This window comes from Strix uralensis, chromosome Z (genome assembly GCF_047716275.1).
Source record: "Strix uralensis isolate ZFMK-TIS-50842 chromosome Z, bStrUra1, whole genome shotgun sequence".
NCBI classification, from domain to species: Eukaryota; Metazoa; Chordata; class Aves; order Strigiformes; family Strigidae; genus Strix; species Strix uralensis.
The window spans coordinates 24,320,864-24,340,254 of NC_134012.1; the positions used below are offsets into that span (position 1 = coordinate 24,320,864).

Consider the following 19,391-nt stretch of genomic DNA (forward strand, 5'->3'; position numbering starts at 1 on the left):
TCCCTGGGCAGCCCATTCCAACGCCTAACAACCCGTTCTGTAAAGAAATGCTTCCTAATATCTAGCCTAAACCTTCCCTGGCGCAACTTGAGGCCATTCCCTCTCGCCCTATCACTGGTTACTTCGTTAAAGAGACTCATCCCCACCTGAACCAGCTTGCTGGACTTTGGCCTCTGAAGAAGAACTCAGTTACGCATGTTGGGTTAGTGCAATTGAAGATCAAATAAGGGCTATTGTCAGATAACCTGACTAGAAGAAGAGCAGCTAGACCTGCCTTCCTTTCTGTCCATCACATGGAGGTTACACTGGAAAGACTGAATTACGTTAAAGTACAGCATGTCTTCCAGCTGCGACCCCATGCTTAAAACCTTTTCAACACTGAGAAAAAAGGAATTCCATGGGACTATTAATGTGACAAAATCAGAATTTCAGACTGGAATAGCTTTTTTCCCACCTCCGCTCCCTTTGCTGGCAGACCTTGAGGAATCTTTGAGTAATTAAACCATGTCATTGTTTTTTCATGCCATGAAGGGAAGTTTAAGGCTTACCTGGAAATCAGTGACTCTTAGTATTGTGTCACTGAACATGAAGGGGTTAATAAAAATCTAGGAAGCAAAAAAACTGGGTTTGCCTCAGATGATGTACAAGCAATAGCTGTGCAGGAAAGTGGTATGGTGTCTCCTCATATTTTTAAATTGCAAAGGGCTTTCAGAAGAGTAACTGTAAAAATGACATGCTGCCTATCAGATTTTTTTCTCTCCAGTTTGAATGCAAGGTTTATTCTATCTTTGCTCGTGTTTGCTTTTCTTCACAAGAAGACAAATCCAATTGGTTTTATAATATGCCTTTTGCAGTTTGTCCAGCCAGGGCTCATCGTTACTACTGTATTTGCTATGGCAGAAAAAAAGTTCCTGTTTCTTGAGACAGTCTTGAGATCCTAAGGCTTAGAGCAGTGATCTCCAAACTTTTTTGATCATGCACCTCTATCAGTAACTTTTTGAGCATGCACCCCCATATATGTATATTTATTTATTTATATATATATATATGTGTATTACTGCAGTTCTAATATTTTCTTCCTGCAACCCAAAGATTGTCTCATTGCACCCCTAGGGGCTGTATGCATCTCACTCTAGAGACCACTGGCATAAAGGAGGTAATACGTATTTTGGGAGAAAACCAGCTCTAAATAAACCCATATTTTTTAACTGGAATATGTTTAGAATGGATTCTGTGTCTTAGCTATTTCTCTAGGAATACAGAGCCCTGGATACAGCTACTGGAGTAAGATTCTCATGATCAGAGGAAGTTCCTTATGTCTCATCACTGGGGAATTATTAAGAAAGTAGATTTGTCTCTGCTGTAAGAGTTTTCAGTTTTAAGACAGTTGTGGTAATTAATACCATTACCATTTGGTAATTTTCCTGAGATTTAAATCAAAGAATTGTGTTAAAATGTAGAGTAACAAGAGGTCATTGAATAAAGTGCTTGTCAGGAACAGATATGTCAGCTACATTAAAAAGAAAATTCCCCAGATACATGTCTTGTTAGATGATAATATAATCTTCAAATAAGCTAGATCAGAATAGCAGTGAATGCACACTTCTGTTTAAATGTGTGTTTTAAATTCCTGTGTTGAATTAATCACAAAAAAAAAGAAAAAATTTAAAAGTTGAATAAAACCAAATTTAATTCTATTCTATGAATGTCTGATGTTAAAATACAATTTATTTCATATTGCCACGATCTTAATGAAAAAGTCTAAAATGTAGTAAGAGATGCAGAAATACCTCAACAATCTATGCATTAAAAAATTCAATTAAAGATTTTGTCTTATCTCTAAAAAAATGCTAGTTTTCTAGTGAATTAGTCAGCAGTCAGAGGTTTGCAGACAAGACGCTCAGGTGACCACTGAAGAGTGGGAGTCAGAGCCCTAGGAAACTGGGCTTCTCTTTTAGGGGAGAATGGCCATGCTACCACTTCCTCGGGGAACACGTAGGGTTGGTTTGGTATTTGGCTGAATGCTCTGAGGAGATAGCATATTTCTAGCTATGTGTTTTGTACCATTGAGAATATGTAACCTGCATCTTTTGGAAGACCTTGAGCTAAAAGTGTATGCTCTGAGCTTCAGGCATGCTGGGTCTTTTGATTCCTCAGTACTTTATCTTTTTTTTATTTGACATTCTAGGAAACTTGATGAAAAACTGCTATTCCCATAAGAGGATTCTTTTTCTCATAAATAATGGCCTATGTCTTCAGCTGCCACAGCTGGCATAACTCCTCTGATTTGATACCAGGATGTAAATCCAAGGAGATTTACTTCTATTTCCTGTAGATCTTCTTAGATGTGAGACCCGATTTTCTTCTGTTCCTAACATGATATCTTAAGGGACCATTTCTAGGCTGAAGTCCTATCTTTGGTAGAAGTAGCTGCCACCCATGTTAGGAATTGGTCAGGGTTATATCAGAAATTTGGAATATACTAAATTCCCACTTTGTCTGCTTCTTTTGCTTTTGTTGGTCTCTCTGTTAGCTATTTTAGCTACCACTCCCATGCGAGATGGTTCAGAATCACTGACAGATCCTGTAGACAGTGATACACATAATTGAGTGGAATCAGATAGATCTGTGGTGCAGTGTGCCGGGTCACTTTTTTAATGCTACGTTGCATGCCCCATTCGTCTCTGAAAGTGCTTTCTGATGCATGCACTGCATGCCTAACTTAGCAGCATAGTCTTGCTGATGTTTTCCTTGTGCTCTGATCTGAACACTGCTGGGCTTAGCAATCTCTTGCTTTTGAAGCCTAATGCCTTCCTTCAGCTGCAGCCCATCGCTCTCATGTGTGTACATCTACTGCACATTGTGAACACAAGGGAATAATCAGCAACTTGAGCAAATCCTCATTTACGTGACCAAAGCTCATCGCTTACCTCTGTGACAGCAAAGCTTCTTTTCCCACATGGAACAACCTTGTACCATTTGTCATGCAGAACATCCATGAAACCATGGGACTTGTACTGGCTTATCAGTTCAGAGATGTTTGAGGTGAGAGGAGAGTTGGGGGGAAGACCAATACCATATCCTAGAAGGAAAAACAGTACAATCATCTCTCTCTTACTTGTTTGCTTTTTGCTAAAGTATGTTCATTTCAGCTATAAACTGCCAGCACGGCAGATCAAGTTGGCATTCAGTTTTAGCAAGCCAGTTCAAACCTGGATGCTGGCTTACTGTGGACTGAGAACGCCGAGATAAGACTTTTTACTGTGCAAAGTAAAGTAGTCTAATACAAACAGGAGATGCAAATTCAAAATTGTTAAGGCCACAAAAATATGTAAAATTGGAGGTTCAAAAACTTAAGATGGAGGTACAGATAGATGAACAAATCTGTCTTATCTCTAGAAACACAGCCTTTTTCATGCCCTTGCCATGTGTTCTTCTTTTTTACCTTGTTTTAGGGGTACAAAAAAAGGCTTGCAAAAAGGCCTTAATGTCAAGTAAACCATTCTGTGATCCCTTTACATTTTTAGATCAGTGGATGTGACTGTGATGTCATATGTGACATTTTCTTTTTTTCCTATGTACTTTCTGATGAGAAGCTGTGTGAATGTAAATGTACATGGGAGCAGTCTATATTGCTGTTGCACAGCAATTTAAAGCCCAGGGGCTATGCTGTCCCTTCGTGCAGTTCTGCTCTGGCAGTGACATGCACCTTTAGATAGTAATAAATACAGTTTTTAGCTACCATGTCTTCTTTCACCATGTTAAAGTGCTGGTAAAGGACTTAGTGTAAGTGAAAATGGATTCCATAACTATAATATGGTCTTTCAATTCGCAGAATCTATGTGTTTTGACTTTAGAAAAACAAATACAGTTCATGCCTGGAAGACATGCAGTTGCCTGCAGAGATTCCTTTCTAGTCTACCATGGATTTTTGTTTTTCAGTTCAGAATTCAGAATTTCAGACTGTCTCCTTTAAAAAAACCCCACAATACAGGAAGAAAAATCCCCCAAACCCATAAATGTACATGAGTGGTAGATTTGCCATCACAGTGGCTTGCTTTTCAATGATGCAGAGTGATGTGGTGATATGCGTACCTACAATGCAGTAGCCTCCCTTGCTGCTGATTTTTGTACATTGTGCCTGTGTTTCCACCTGAATATATTTGCTAACATTGAAGGAATGAGAAGGCTTTCAGAGAAGGCATAGCTAATGTTCATGCATACTACATTTTCAGCATATTTAAGTGTTTCGTAATTAGGTGATATGAAGTCCAGTTATGTAAAAACGTATAGTTTGGGGTTTATTTGTTTTTTCTGTATTGAGATTTGCTTTACTTGATTCAAAGTTGTGGAAGCTGATGGTTTACTTCAGCAGAGCTGAGCTTTCTGAAGTGGAAGATTTATCAAGTTTCATGCACATGGTGAAACATGCAGCTGCACACACACAAATCCTCCTGCAGCCTGAACAGCTCTCTGTGCATCTATCCTTCCCAATAACAAAAAGAAAAGAAGAAAATGGATTGCTTTCAGGTCTCTGGTGTGAATTCAGATGAGAGACACTGATGAGGTATGGCAAAAAGGAGCATTCTGCAAAATGCCTAGTGCTGGTGACTTGTAGCTGAAATGATTAAAATGCTTAGCTTCCTCTGGCCTTCATTTAGAATACTGCCTTCCTCAATCAGGTTTGAACATTTCTGAAGAAGGTTGTTTTAATGTGTGATGGAAGTGGCCAGAATGATTGTCCCTGGAGGGGAGAAAAGAAGGACCTTCAATCATTTTCACTGGCCATCTATCACGAAAGTGATTCCTGAAATCTAATAGCTGCTAATGTGGTCACCCATGCTATTAGCAGCTTCAGATGAGCCTTGCTTCCAGGCTGCCTTCTGATCTGTCCTTGCTAACACACCAGGGCTGCCGAAGGCCACGTACCAGGGTGGTACGTGTTTGTCTTCTTCAGCTTCAATCAGCTACAGATTCAGTGGGAATCTTTAAAATGGGAACTGACCTTTAAAATGGGAACAGTATTTATCTGCTTCAGATGAGAGTGAAAATGTAGAACAGCATTTTGAACATATTTCACTGAGTTTTGAACATGTGTAATGAAAGTGAGCCTACAAAAAGCTAGCCTCATTTCAGGACCTACTTTATTTAATTGTGAGCAGTGAAATGGACTGTGCCTCCTACTTGTTTGGAGACAGACTGCCTGAGCACTTTGAATAATTCCTATATAGAGCATGGCAACAGATGGTACAAATCATCTGAAAGTTCAAAAATCACAAAAAAGGGTGAAACTTTTGTTCTGCTTTATCACTGAGAATTTTACCATAATCCTCAAGGGGTCCACAGTTTCACCTGCATACTTTCATTGAGAATACCAAATCACAATAAAGCAAATGCAACACATGAGAAATAGAGCAGTATGATATTAAACTTCAATGATGGTATGCAGCAGTATGATTATTACCTTCAATGGCAAAGGGTTTTCCCACAGTTAGAAGCTTGCAGTCAGCATCTATTGATACTTCATAATCTAAGAGTGCTTTATCCATGATGAAGGCATCGAGTTTCTCTGGATCGTGTCTGTATTCAACATCAAAGTCAGAAACAATCATTTCACAGTCTAAGACTCAGTGATGCTCACTGAACATTTATCTATGCAGCTCTCTGGAAGATTACTGAATGAAAACCAAGACCAGGGAATGCTATTTTAACTGCAAACTGATGTATATTTTGGAGAAGGGAATTGTGCATGAAATACAAACTTTGTGCATCTACAGCAGGACAATGGGCATAGGACTTACTTTGCTCCCATGAAATACTACGGAATTGAAAGACAGGAAATAGTAAAATATGTTAGACTTTGACTCAATTGAAAGGTAGCACAAAGTTTTATTGGAAAAGATCAAAAATTGCTAAAATACCAGTGCTGTCTTGGCTTCTTTGTGATGTTAAAGTTATGGTCATGAGAGCAAAAATGCAGGAGGATAACTCATACAAAAGTGTTTCTCCTCCTTTCTCCTTGAATATGAGATAAATTAATTTCCTTCACCCAGATCAGCTTTTCTCTACGTTCAGTTTTTGTGAACACAGAGGACTCAATTTTACTAACAGAATCATTTATAAATAGCACACTTGCATAAAATGATGTTATAAAGAACAGTTGCAGTGCCTCTTCTCATCTGATCCAGGGACTGCCCTCTCCACTTTTGTCACCTTAAAGGTCCCGGTGTTCTCCTGATGTGAAGTGGCATTACTTCATTGATTTCAATGGATTGATTCCAGTTTAACCGAAAGGAACTGCCATGTATCTTAATTATCATTAGGATGGTTCTGGGAAAGATACGTAAACAGGAAACTACTTCTGGTGAAAAATTCTCAGGCCATCTGTTATGCAACTTCTATGTGTAAAATGAATGAATTATTTCAGGCTTATTATCACCTCTCCTGTTTTCTGGCAGAGTGAATCAGTTGCGTGACCCCAGATTGTTAGGCACAAATGTCAGAAACACAGCGATACCATGATTCCCTAAAGCAAGAAGACTTGGTGTTTATTATTTTTTACCAGTCTAATGCTTCTTTTATTCATTTTAATGATAAATGCTTTAAGGTTTCTCTCTAAGAACCTTCTCTCCTCCTAGCATGCTGGAGATGCTGAGGAACCTCATTTGCAGCTTTTGCTTGGACTGTGATTTTTTTTCTGAATGCTCCTCACTGCCTGATGAAGGGCTCCCAAGCACAGAAACTTGCCAGGATTTATATGTTGCCCATGCTTGATGGCACTCTAGCAGTTAGTGTGAAGCACTGCTTCCCCTGGAAACACTCCAGCTGGTGCTACGCTAGCTTGCTCTCCAAGTACCGCTTCCTCCAGGTGACTACGTGCTTTCTCCTCTATCTCCCACACTCCCTTCAATGACTGTTTTGTGGGATAAGTGACACTGAAAGTGGGAAACCCATCACCATCTCACTGCTGTGCGTTCTAGTCAAGGGACCAGATCTGCTGTTGCACATAAAGGCTCACTTTAGATATGCCACTCCATCCGGGGTTGCAGGGACATTGTACCGTCGCATGTACTCATGCATCTCTGGGAAGCTTTGCCTCACATAATCTTCTGCGCTGCTTTCTCGCACGGTTCCAAACCGAAAACCTTGGGATGGGTGGTGGAGCTGAGGAGATGAAATTACAGATTAGCAGAGTCATTTGCCTCCTTCACAACTGGTATCTTGGTCTTATGTGTGAACAGTTTATCAGAAATTCTCTGCATTCAGAGACCTGTCTCTGATGTTTTCCTGCAGTCAGCTTTCCACATCACAGAAAAAGTTTGACAAGACTTACCAGGTGACTGATTAGCCTATTTGTGTACTCTCAGGATTTTCTTCAAATGTGAAAAACATTTCCCTTGAGACACCCTGAACCCCCAAATCCAGGTGTTTATTTGGATTGTTTATCTTTCAGCATTTCAGACATTGTCATGAGAAGCCTCTAGGCTTGCTAGAATCCACTTTCTGGGTCTCCAGGTAGCCAGTGAAGGACCCACAATCTGGATTAGTTTTGGCAGAATGTCTTTTACTGGCTCCTTAAGGATGAGATGTGGTCTTCTGCAGAAGGGTAGCACGACCATTTCATTTCTAGAAGCCAAGACACCATACCATAGGCCGCTGCTGTCTTTGCTGCCATTCTCCACAGCAAAACTAAGGACTGAAGTGCTGTGGACACCGAAAAGTCTCCCCTGGCAGTGAGAAGGAGGAAGAACACCCCTCAGCATAGCCCAGGCTGTAAGCTTGATTACCAGGCTATGCACACAGACTTTTTGCAGTTCTGTGTCCTTTCCACAGCTGGCTCCACCTTCTGTATTAAAGCCCAGAGTAGTTTGGATGTTCACAAATTTCAGACTTCTGTTTCTAAAGTACCCTGTTTGTCTTTGGAGCATTTAGTGACTCATGGGGAAATTCTCAAATTGCAGCGGAGGTGCCAGGCGGTGTCCTCTATTATGCCAAGCACTTCCTTGAGATGGCCGAGTGTTGCCAAGACCATACTAATTGGAAAGCTTTCAGCAATGTACCAGCTTCTTAAAAGGTCAAACTTTCAGAGCACGGGAACGCAAATAAAGCTAAGGCTGAAGTAGTCATGCTCTGTTTACTTTCCAGGAAGCTCATGATTTTCACAGCAGCTTGCAAAGATGATCTCACCATGGCCATGCTCTGCTTTGCAAAGACCAAGCAAAGAGGCATTGTGATGGCCCATCTGGCTATCTGTATTATCATCTATGTAAAACAGAGTGTAGGGCAACACAAAGCCACACAAAAGACATTTCTCACTCTTCTCTTCAATGACCCCACGGATAGAAGAGTATTCCTAGCTTTTTTAAGAATAAAAAAGGTAGGATGTAAATGCACAGTCATCTAGTTCAGTCTGAAAAGGAACAGAAAAAGGTCTTTTGGATGGTATTTTGATGACCTGGAAGGTATGAATATACTGTACTTCTGGTAATTTTTATCTGGAAAGTGGGCAGGTGCTTTCCACATTGTGCTCTGCTGATCTGGTCCCTGCGTTACAAACCAGGAATGAGGCCTGCAAGTAAACGCAAGACTGTGGGCATGGAGGGAGTCTTGGCATGTTTTTTGAGGTGTTCTGGTCTGGATAACCATGGGACAAGTAATGCTGGGTGCACCTCCATACAGAGCTGTCCACAGTGCTTGCTGTGCCAGAAGGACTGTGGGCGCAAATGGAAAAGTTCTTGCCTGAAAGTGTGGAAGCAGCATGCAAGTGCCAGAAGACCTAAGTAACAGAGACTTGTGCTGTCACAAAACATCATGGAGACTTCCAGCACAATGCTTTAAACCCAAATCTAGGTCTAGTCTCAAGCCACTGAAAATGACAAGCTTAAAGAATGAGCTTGGAGTGGGCTCCATGTCCCAAGAAGCTAATCATCACAGTCAGTACTATTTTTTTAGGTTTATTTCTTGGCAGTTTCAGTGGAGAGACCAAAAAACCCACTGAGTCTCAACACAGAACCATACTGCCACCTTCTATGTCAACTTAGGTGTTGTGATATTTGTGGCCCACCTAGGGATGCCAACTGCATTGCAATGTCTGATTTGCAGCTAAAGACTGCTGATGCCTGACTTCACTGGAAACTATCCCGCAGTCAGACTGTCACCAATGTCTACATCTAGGTAAAAAATCGAGTCTCTGAGAAAGGCTAGTACAAAAAAAGAGAGTAAACTGCACCTCCATGCAGTTTTCTTTCCCAAATGCTTTACTGAGGACTCTCCATGCTTTGCTTTGTGTTGGGCACACTGTCAAATTTCACCACAAATGAGACAACATTGGAAAATGTATTAGATCAGAAGTCCATCTGGCTTAATATTGTGTCTCTAGCAACACCATATGTCTGGTGGGAAGTCTTAGGAAGTCTATGTAAGGAAGTTAGGTAGTGATCCTTGGCATTCTATGCTCTACCTGCTTCTGGCAATCTATGCTTTTTCTTAAGCATAATTATGCGTCTGCAACTTTGTATTTGATGACTCTGGACTCCTTTTATGAAGGATAAATCTTAATAGTGTTTTAATCCTCTGTGTCTGTTAGGACTTTTATTTTCTTCTTATTGCTGCTTATCCACATGAGGAAAAGGTTTGCTTGCAGCTATATGAAGAGTGAATTAACAAGGCAAAATGCTGCTGAAGGCAGATAATGGACTACCTGCACTACCTTCACTGCTGATCTACTGAGACTGCTAAGGGTTACTTGCTTCAACAGAAGATAAAAACTTCAGGATGGAAACAAGACTCATCAGTTCTCACTGCTGCTTTCTTACCTTCTGTAGTACTCTCCTGGGAAGATTCTGTGAAAAGATGGAATCCACAAATATCTGTGTCCCGACAGGATAGGTAAATGTCCTAGTCTTCCTGTGAGTCTTGCCGTATTAGTTGTCTCTTTTTTTATTCATCTTTTGTTTCTCATGCTCTGTTTCTTTTGTGTTTCTTATATTTTAAGAGTCCTATACTGAAAGAGTCTTTCTGTTTTCTTTAAACCGGTAACAGAATCCTAATGCCTAGGGCTTCAGAGAAATCAGGAACTCTGCAAAATCAGCATCTGAAGAATCAAGAATGGATTATGCTTTTTTTTAAACTGGTAATTTGTGGGAAACAGTTACTTGATTTTTTATCAGTAATAGCACATATAAACACTATCTTACTGAGATGAAACAGCTGTCCAAATTATGGGCATTTCTAGTATGTGGAGACTACACTTCTGTGTATGTTTTACTGTGTTTTTTCCATTCAAGGCTCTGTCAATGTGAAAGGTGAATAACCATCACAAAGCAGGTAATGGGCACTAGGAACTGTTGACACTTTTTATATCTGTATTGTGCCTAGAGATTTGCTGGCAATTCAAGTATGATTAAAAATAAATGATTGCAATAGCTGCAGATCCATCTCCAGACAGGAGTTTTCTTGGCACTCAGCTTAGATAACCTTACAAGGTCCCTACAAAATCAGACATCTATGGCTGTAAGAAATCGAAAGAACAAGGTTTGTTTTGACCTAGAGAGAGACTTTCAGGGGACAGTGAATTCTCAGCTTGACAATTCACTGAACACTCACTCGTTTTTTTAAAAGGGTCATTGCCTCTGAATATAATTGCTCCTCAGTCAGTAGGCTAACTCTGTACTCCCAAGCAGCCTCTCCCATGCAGTGCAAGTGAGCTAAGCATTGCTACCACACGTGGGACTCATTAGTATTTAGCGAGTAACCAGCCCTTTGAATGTTAGCTAGCAAGGCCACCACAGCAAACTGCAAACTGTGACGACCAAGCAGCTGAGTGGGAGAGGTAGGGGAATTCCAACAGCCTGGGCAACGTAACAGTGTGTATATGAATATATCAATGGAGTAGCTAAAAGCTGATGGTTTTGGGGGGTTAAAAAGCTATTTAGTGTTGCTAGTTAGTGGCTCTCCCAAAAAAGGTGAAGGCTGTTGCAGTTAACAGTATCATTTTTGCAGCTCAAATATTGGAGATCAGGGATTTCATATTAGTAAATGGAGTTTTATATCTGAAGCACTGGTGTATTCCATGAATGGCCATACTACTTAGGTGCATCCCAAATTTTTAGAACTATCTCCCCAGTGCGAAAGCTGTTGCACATCAAGTTGTGGGACACGTGGTGACCTTCCACTTGGATCTGGGTTAGTATGTGGTGCAAACTCAAGAGATGGTCATGAGAGCCCTCGCAGCAGAGGGATGTAGTGCCAGAAGGAACTGAGCGCTTGTTGTCTTCAGTCAGTACTCTGAGTTCACAGGTTCAGGGCTGCAGAATGCCAAGACCAGAGGACCTTGCTGCATAGGTTGGGGGCAGATGGTTCAGGAAGATGACCCACTTTCTGTGACAACAGAGCTTTTGGGAGGGAGGACTAGGAAATACTGCTGGGAAGTGCAGGATGAAGGTACAGGAGAACGGCTGAAGAGTTTCGGAAGTGAGTACACTTTCTGGAATTGCGGTACTAATGCTGTCCCTGTGACCTCTAAGGACAATATCTACTGTGGGATGCATGGCCTGTGCCAGTACTTCCAAGAACAAGTCTCACTGTTTAAGAAAACATACCATGGCTAAGAAAACAAACAAGGGCTAATGTTTTCCTACCTCATGTAATAAAACAAGGGGTAATGTGAATGCCTCCAAGTGCTGAGGAGGTGAAATGGTTGTTGAGTCACTTGAGCACTGAGACAGGGAGGTCATGTAGTGTTAAGGAAACTCAAGAGCTCTACAGAACATCCAGCTTCTCTGACAGCACCAGGAAAAGCTTTGGGACTTCTAAGAGTCTTCTATACCTTGTATAGCATTGTGCTACTAGACAAATGATGTTTGTGCTGCTTACTGCCAAAAGCAAATACTGCAGCTACCAGTTCCCTTGGATTGGCACCTTACTTTTAGATCTTCTTGGTTTCTGTCTTCTGTTGTTAAAACATCTGCTGTGTAGGAAGTGAAGAACTTGTTTTATTTGGGAAGATGTTGAGAAGAATTGGGCATCTGCATACATCTATGGCTTGGGGTGCCAATTATGCATGAAAATACCAATGTGATAAAACCACAGGAACAGAAACAGGAAAATGCAATCCTGAATGTCACGGATTTTTGCATTACTTGGCACATGCCAGTTTATGTAATACAGTGCCATTGCATTCAGTGCCATCAGCTAGGCTGAGAACACCTAGACTCAGACATGAAAAGACTCAGGCATAGAAATATCCTATGCAAGTTGGGATTTAAAGCTGAAAATGTATAAGATGCTGCCAGCAGTTAACCCTGACATACTCCAAAGTTGGACTGTTGGGTTTTGAGGTCTTTCTAGCAGGTTCTGGCTTCTGTATGATTTTCAGCGCTGCAAAGCTAGAGGATTTGGCTCAAAGACTTTTCCCCCCTTGGTGCCCTGGTTGTTATGTCTACTATCATTTTGAGGTTTGCATCAAACTCGGTTGTCGTGTATTTTTGCAGTGTGTAAGAACCCCAGGTATTCAGAATATAAATACACAGAAAAGATGGTCTCAGCTCCAAAAAAGCAGGCAAGACAATATTGCCTTCTGGTCCCGTGGAGTTTGAGCCTGCTGGGAACTGTGAAGAGACAAGGAAGGTCTAAACAGAGCAACTGTTGGGAAGGGTAATTACAGCTATTTTCTATAAGCAATGAAGTGACTGAAATCTAGGAAATGCTTTCACAGTACTTGATTGATTGATGGGGTGCACTAACTGCCTCGCTGAATCTGATTCAGAACTATTCTGTGCATCTGGATAGCTGGCTGGAGGAAAAATGCTTCAGGAACTCAATTTCTAATTGGCATCTCAAATAATTAAAGTGATTTCATCATTCATTCAGTTAGCCTCTCCTTACCAAAATTCAACTCCATGAATTATTCTTTGAGGGAAATGAGAAAAGGGCAACCCAATATACAGTGGAGTGCAGTGCCAGTGACTGAACCCTACAGTGACAGATGTTAACGTGGATTCAGCTTTTACCACCACCTAGAATACTGCTTTTAATTTTCCTAAGGTACAGAATGAGGGAATATGGCTGAAAACACTTTCCATACTTTTACAACAACTTCTAAGGAAAAATTATTATGTAAAGATTTCTGCCCCATGATAGTGCTGGTTGTGTTTAACGGACATCTCGTATATCAGCAGAATTGCTGTTAGTGCAGCATGATCTCTGCCAGGGAACTGCTGCAGAATCTTGAAAAACTGTTTAGTTTTAGTTGCTAATCGCTGGAAAGGGGTAGCATTAAGTGGTCTGCTCTGCTGTGAAGAGCTGACATGCTTTTAGAGCTGTGCTGTTTTGCAATGAGTCTTCTGTCTTTCACATATGAAGCAATAGCATTTTATCTTGCCCTATGTAACCAATACATTTAACTGGTCATCTAGCTGCTAATAAATTTCTCATGACCCCTTGATAAAAGAAATGCAATTGGTAGTGCTAAGCAAAGTTTCAGAAGAAAAAGAACAAAACAAATGAAATTTTAAAAAAAACAAACAATGTAGAACTCTGTTCATGGGCTTTTCCCTACTGGGGAAAACTAACTGGTGAATATTTATGGGGTGCAGAGGGAGATGAAAGAAAATTATTCACAGTGAAGCAATGAATTTCAAATTTTAGCAGATGAAAATTCACAGCTGAACTTCTGCAAGTGGAGGTTTTGTTCAGAAACTGTCCCATGTGTTCAGGCTTGGGAAGTGGAGACGTTCCCAGGGCCTCCAGGAGATGGTGTATGCAGAATACATTTGAAAGCTCACTTTCCATTCTCTGTTGCAAAAACTGTCAGTGGAGCTGATGCTTGGCTTGCCAGGATAATGTCAGATTTTGTTAAAATCCTGTCACTTTGAATCCAACTCAGTTAGGTCATTAGTTGGCATAAATCTTTACAGCTGCATTGAAGTCAATAAGCAGTTTCAATCTAGAAACAAATGCACAGTCCAGTACTGACAGTTTATTCTCCTGCATTGCAACAAGAGCATACATGAAAATAAATTGTGACTTAGGTCTCCATTTAAAAATATAAAGCCTCTGTATTGACACTCCCTGTGTGAGTGCTAATAATTAATTATATGATCTGCTCTGCTCCTCTGTGTGCTGCAGAAGCTGTACAGCTAAGGGATGAGACTGGGGACTGTAGTCTGTGGTAGGTAAACTAATTTCTCAGGATTGCCTTGCTGATTGAGTTGCTGGACAGTGTTTTAGTGCAAAAAGCTCCATAAGAACAAAACTCTGGTTAATATGCAGTTAAAGGTGTGTTTATCCCTGTTTTTAATAGCACTTAAAGAGTTTTCTGCACAGTGGGATCTTTGAGTTGGGATTTATTTCAGGAGAGCTGAGAACTGTAAGATAGTAAGCGTAAATTATTGTAGGAAGAATTGATAGAGGAAAAAAAAAAAAAAGGGATCTAATTCCCAACAGGCAATAGATCAACTGTTTTCAGTTGTACTTCAGCAGCACAAAGCAGCCGTAAAAATGCTCCAGACTGAGTCACTTCATCTGCCATGTTCTTTTGCTTCCTACTTGTAAAATAGGGCTAATGCTGCTCTAAGGCAGGTGAAATCCTTTTCACATTAGAAGCAAGGGAAGGAGAGCTGTTTGGCTGAATACATGCTCAAACTACCAAAGAGACATGGGAGATTTCTCGTTAAATAATCCCTCTTGGCCTTTATCCCGAGTCTCAGGTCTGTGGATGAAAAGGTATCACAGTTCTCTACAAGCAACTGAGGGCTGGAAGGGGAAACCTAATGTGACAATAGCTTAAAATGTAGGTAGCCTTCTCTACTTCAAAACAATCACCTTTCAAATCCTTTTTCTTAGAAATTTGTCCTGCTCCAGCTGTTGCTAGTTGATTAGGGCAACACTGTCAGTCCTCCTGGCCCCTGGCCATATGACAATTGTCCCCCAGTCCTCTATGGTGACACTGTCTAAACTTGCAAGGAAAGGCTAGTGCTCTGTTGTTTCCAGGAAAGGAACAGACAACGGTTTCCTGTTGCAAATGGGTCACCAGTTACTAGGATGAAGAGGTTTCCAATTGCAGATCATGGAACTGTCTACCAGTGCTGCCCTAATTTCTTAAATATATTATTTTCTGTTGGCTTTTGGTTCAAAAGCATCAAGTGAAGGTAAATCAGGAGTCCTTTGTTACTGACATATCCAACATTGGAACTAAATGTTATTTTTTTTCCTTCTTGGAATCAGTTTGGAACAGTGAGGCATGTATTAAGCATGGAGTGTAAAAGAAAAATGATGGGCTCACTCGTATGCCTTGACCTCTCTCATGGTGAAATACGGCCGACAGTATTTGACTTTACCTGGTGTTCAGCCAAATCTTATTGTACTCAATGAAAACTACTTTTTTTCTAGAGGGCTTGACCCCTTGGAATCCCTGAAATCCAGGGGATCAGTGTGGGAGCTGAGTGAGGACTTCTATCACTAGGAAGGTGAGCCAGGCTAGTATCCGGGTCTCTGTTTATAGATCACAATGGCTGTGACTTTTGTGAACAATAATAAATATCCTCAATACTGCTAAGTCAGCTGTACAATGATCTTCCATCTGCCAGGTGATAAGATCAACCTTAAGCATCTTCACTGTTCTCTGCTCCTCTTTGCCAGTTTCTTCAGTAACATCTCCTCATATTTCTCTGATTACATTATTTCCTGCAAGGGTCTGAGTCCCATCTACGATGCAGTTGCTATTTCTGGTGGTGTGCTCACTTTCATTTTTTTAAAAACAATGTGACATATAGGTACACTGCAGATTGAGACTAAGAAACTGATGTGAATACCGCTGGGAAAATGCTGAAACACATTAATTCCTTCTGGTGCTGAAAGAACAACCTTCGTGACCAGCACCACATGGAATAAAGACGTCAGGACTTCCTCCCTTCCACCCCTACCCCTACATTCTTTGGATCAAACAATTAGCATGGTGAGGTAGAGAGTGGACAAGACAATAGGTGACAGTGCAAAGGCATTCTGTGTAGGTGAAGACCTGGAGCAGTAGGGGTTAATATACAAAGATACCAAAAAGAAAATGGCAAGAAGGCATAAAAAGGCAGGTCTTGATGGGAAAGGAAACTTGATATGGAGGACACGGCAGTGCATTATCTGATAAACTGGATATCAGAATGATAAAAATCTGAACTAGATAGATTCTGAGCCTCCAAAGCTGTAACTTTACAAGAAAGCTTTAGCGAGGTGATGGGGAAGCTAAACAAGTCAAGTGGTCACCACCATAAATTGCATGGGGAAGCTAAAGAAGCCAAGATTTCACCTCCATAAATTGTAGGTGTCTTTCATTGCTGTATGAGATTGCTCTACAATGCCTGTTCTTTATTCTGACTTGAGTCTGATGCTTAATTTCTCCTTTGTCTGAGATTTTTTCCCTTTGGTCTCTGTGACACTTAAAGTCCTGAGTTCAGATCCTTCACTGACTCATTAATATTCAAAAAAGCATCATGTATTAATTAGCAGGCTGTGATGCTGTGAGTCATGACCTTTCTGTGCCCAGTGACTTTCTGCACAGAAACATACTCTATATATTTTGGGGCCAAATTCTTTTAATCCTGCAGTCCCATACAAATACTAAACCCCATGGGAGCAGTAAGATTGCTGTTAACTTCACTGACTTTGTTGCTTGGCTTTTTGCTATACAATTTAATATATTTAAAACAAATTTAAATACATGCTATTTCATTATATATTTAATACTCAGCAGTGCAAGTGGCATTCCTTATAATGATACATCTTAGGTTGCTGCCATGAAAGAACATGGCAGTCTTTAAGAGCATTTTCTTCAGTGTAATTCTTACGAGACTTCCTTTTTTCAGGAAGAAAATTTATCAATAAACACACAACAGTTATGGCCTCACTCTAAAGCTTGATGAACTTGAGGGAAAATATCATTAAATGCAGGGGTATTTGAATCATGCCCCTAATGATGAAAAAGGCCTATGTAGTGGCTGGACCTTTCCTTTGGTATTGCTAAAGCTCAGCTGCAGTTAATTTCCAGTTGGAATTTCTGGACTATTTTAATACATGTAACAGGGAGCTTTTAACTGATATAATAATGGACATAAGGCCTCTAAATTAACTGAGATTTTCATAAATCAGAAATGAGAGCTCACAGTCTCACATTTTATATTTTAAATCTAGAAACAAAAATCTGGGTGATTGTATATATTGAATCCCTGAGTAACAGAATCTCATAAATATCTTGCCTGGATTACTCAAAGTGCTTAGTTTTGTAATAAAAAGATGGACAGCTTGTAAGAGCAAGTGTTCAGATAATGGACTGGAAGAGAAGCAGAGACTTCTGAGGAGTAATACCAAAGCACACCACGGCTGTTGAAAGCACTGTTGAATGAGACTTGTCAGAGTGATTGTACATGTCTGCAGTGTATTTCTTGGGGCATCTATGGTTTTTGTGAGACATCAGTACTGGCCGTGCTAGTACACCATCATGCATGATGGAGAGTAGGCACTTTCCGGGAATGGTCTGGGTGATCTCGCCCTGAAGTAAGTGTCTTCAACAGCTGCCCAATGTGTCCACTTTCCCTAACTAACTGTAAAAGCATATTAGACTGAGTAAATAATTTGTAATGTCTCCACTGCAGATGTGTAGTTAGATGAGATAATGCAATAAAATTGCTGAGGGTGGGATTCACAGGTGTAGCCCTTTTTGTTAAATAAATCTCAATAGGTTTGATATTTTCTGTCAAAATACAATGTGGAAAGGAACTCCGCTATTGTCAAAGGGTGTTTTGAAGGTAAAGTGATGCAGAGAAGTAAAACTATAACCATAGTAAATTAACAGGCATAGCTACTCAAGTGTATCCTAAAGATGGCAAAGAAAAGTTGACAGCTGTCACAGAAGTGACAATGGTCGGGTAGCACCTGAAAAGCTCATTATATTGTTGAAAGAATGACACTTTTAGCAGAAAGAAAGGCCAGGCGTTGGACCACCTTATGGAAAAATCTGTCCAGCTCCTCAGCTTCTGCTGTTGCATGCCTTCTTGCTGGAATGTTTGAAATGTTTCTTCTGTCCTCTGGGCTTCCACAATTATTTTTCCCCAGATAATCTGAACTACTCAAGAGACTCCTGCCTTTATGGTGCATCTCCAACTTGCGCTCTTGCATTAGAAGCCTGAAAGCAAAGACCCTGCTTCAAGTCCCTTTGCCACTAAAAAAACCAACTCCCTGGGGAGATCCTGTAATACGGTATCATATTGTTGGATTTGATAACAAAGGGTTTTACTGGATCCAGCCTTAGTTGCAGGCTTGCTGGGCAGAGGAAGGCACTGACACTGCTATGCACTTACAGATAATTTCTTCTTTTCCCTGTCTGTGGCACTGAGACCTAGATTACTCATATGCAGATAGTACCACCTTATGGAAACCATACCAGAAACTGAAAGATAAAATATCTGGATTTGTCCCAAGACTGGCTAAAAGAGGCAACAGCCATAAAGATATATGCTTCTGAAGCAGAATAGTAACAATTCTCTTTTTTGTGCCCAGAGCCCCTTGCTTATCAATGTGCCCCTTCTCTGCTCAGCCTGTGCCTGCAAGGCTGTGTACTCAGCTGCTGCTGTAGATCTGTAATGCAATTACCACCTATCAATCAGGAAAAAGACAACAGTGGCCAGCTGTCCTAGATGTATCTGTCCCCATCTGCACACCTACATGCTCCTCTGGCACCAGCTCTGTTTTAAGGAGTTACCTGTTGCAACCTAGTTTTGCCACTGAAAATGGGCATTGGACCCAGCAAAGGATAAAAACTTTGGGTGGTGGCTTTTTCAGCTACAGATATAATAATATCGTATATATCAATATGAGTATTATGTCAATATAGAGTATAATGTCATCACCAAGGGGCTAAGGAGCTATACAATAAAAAAAGTGATAATCAGGTTTGGGAGATGTCAGGAATAAAGCCAGCTGTTTCCAGGACATTACAGGTAGGTAGAACAAATGATCAGACCAGCCCAAAGGCAGGCTGCTGGTCTGCATGCCTGTAGGCTGAATAACTGACCTTGTGAAGAAGTCAACTTGCACAACAGCATACCTGGTCTGCCAAGCATTCTGACAAAGAAGAATGTTGTAATTTTTTGTGCATCCAAAGATGTGACATTAGGAGAAAAACTGAAATAAGCCTCTGTTATTCAGGTGAGAGAAAGGATAAAAGCAGTATAAAATTATCCAAATACAAGGTTTTTCCTCCATCTCTACCTCCTCTGCAAACAAGCTTTTAAGCTTCTGTGCCATGTATTGTAGAGAGCTTTCTAAGAGGTAATCAGGACACTGCTACAGCGTTCATCCAGGTATTTGGCACGTTCATTCTGTAGCTATCCTCTTGAGCTCAA

General features: G+C 40.7%; 1 protein-coding gene across 1 annotated transcript in view; it reads right to left on the reverse strand.

The window, feature by feature from the left end:
• GRIN3A (glutamate ionotropic receptor NMDA type subunit 3A) overlaps positions 1-19,391 on the reverse strand; it is a 73,869-nt gene that overhangs the window by 13,438 nt on the left and 41,040 nt on the right. The window contains exons 4-6 of the mRNA XM_074855470.1: positions 7,019-7,164; positions 5,465-5,580; positions 2,931-3,082 (exon numbers count right to left, since the gene is read on the reverse strand). Coding sequence (XP_074711571.1) covers positions 2,931-3,082; positions 5,465-5,580; positions 7,019-7,164 — 414 coding nt within the window. The remainder of the gene's footprint in view (positions 1-2,930; positions 3,083-5,464; positions 5,581-7,018; positions 7,165-19,391) is intronic.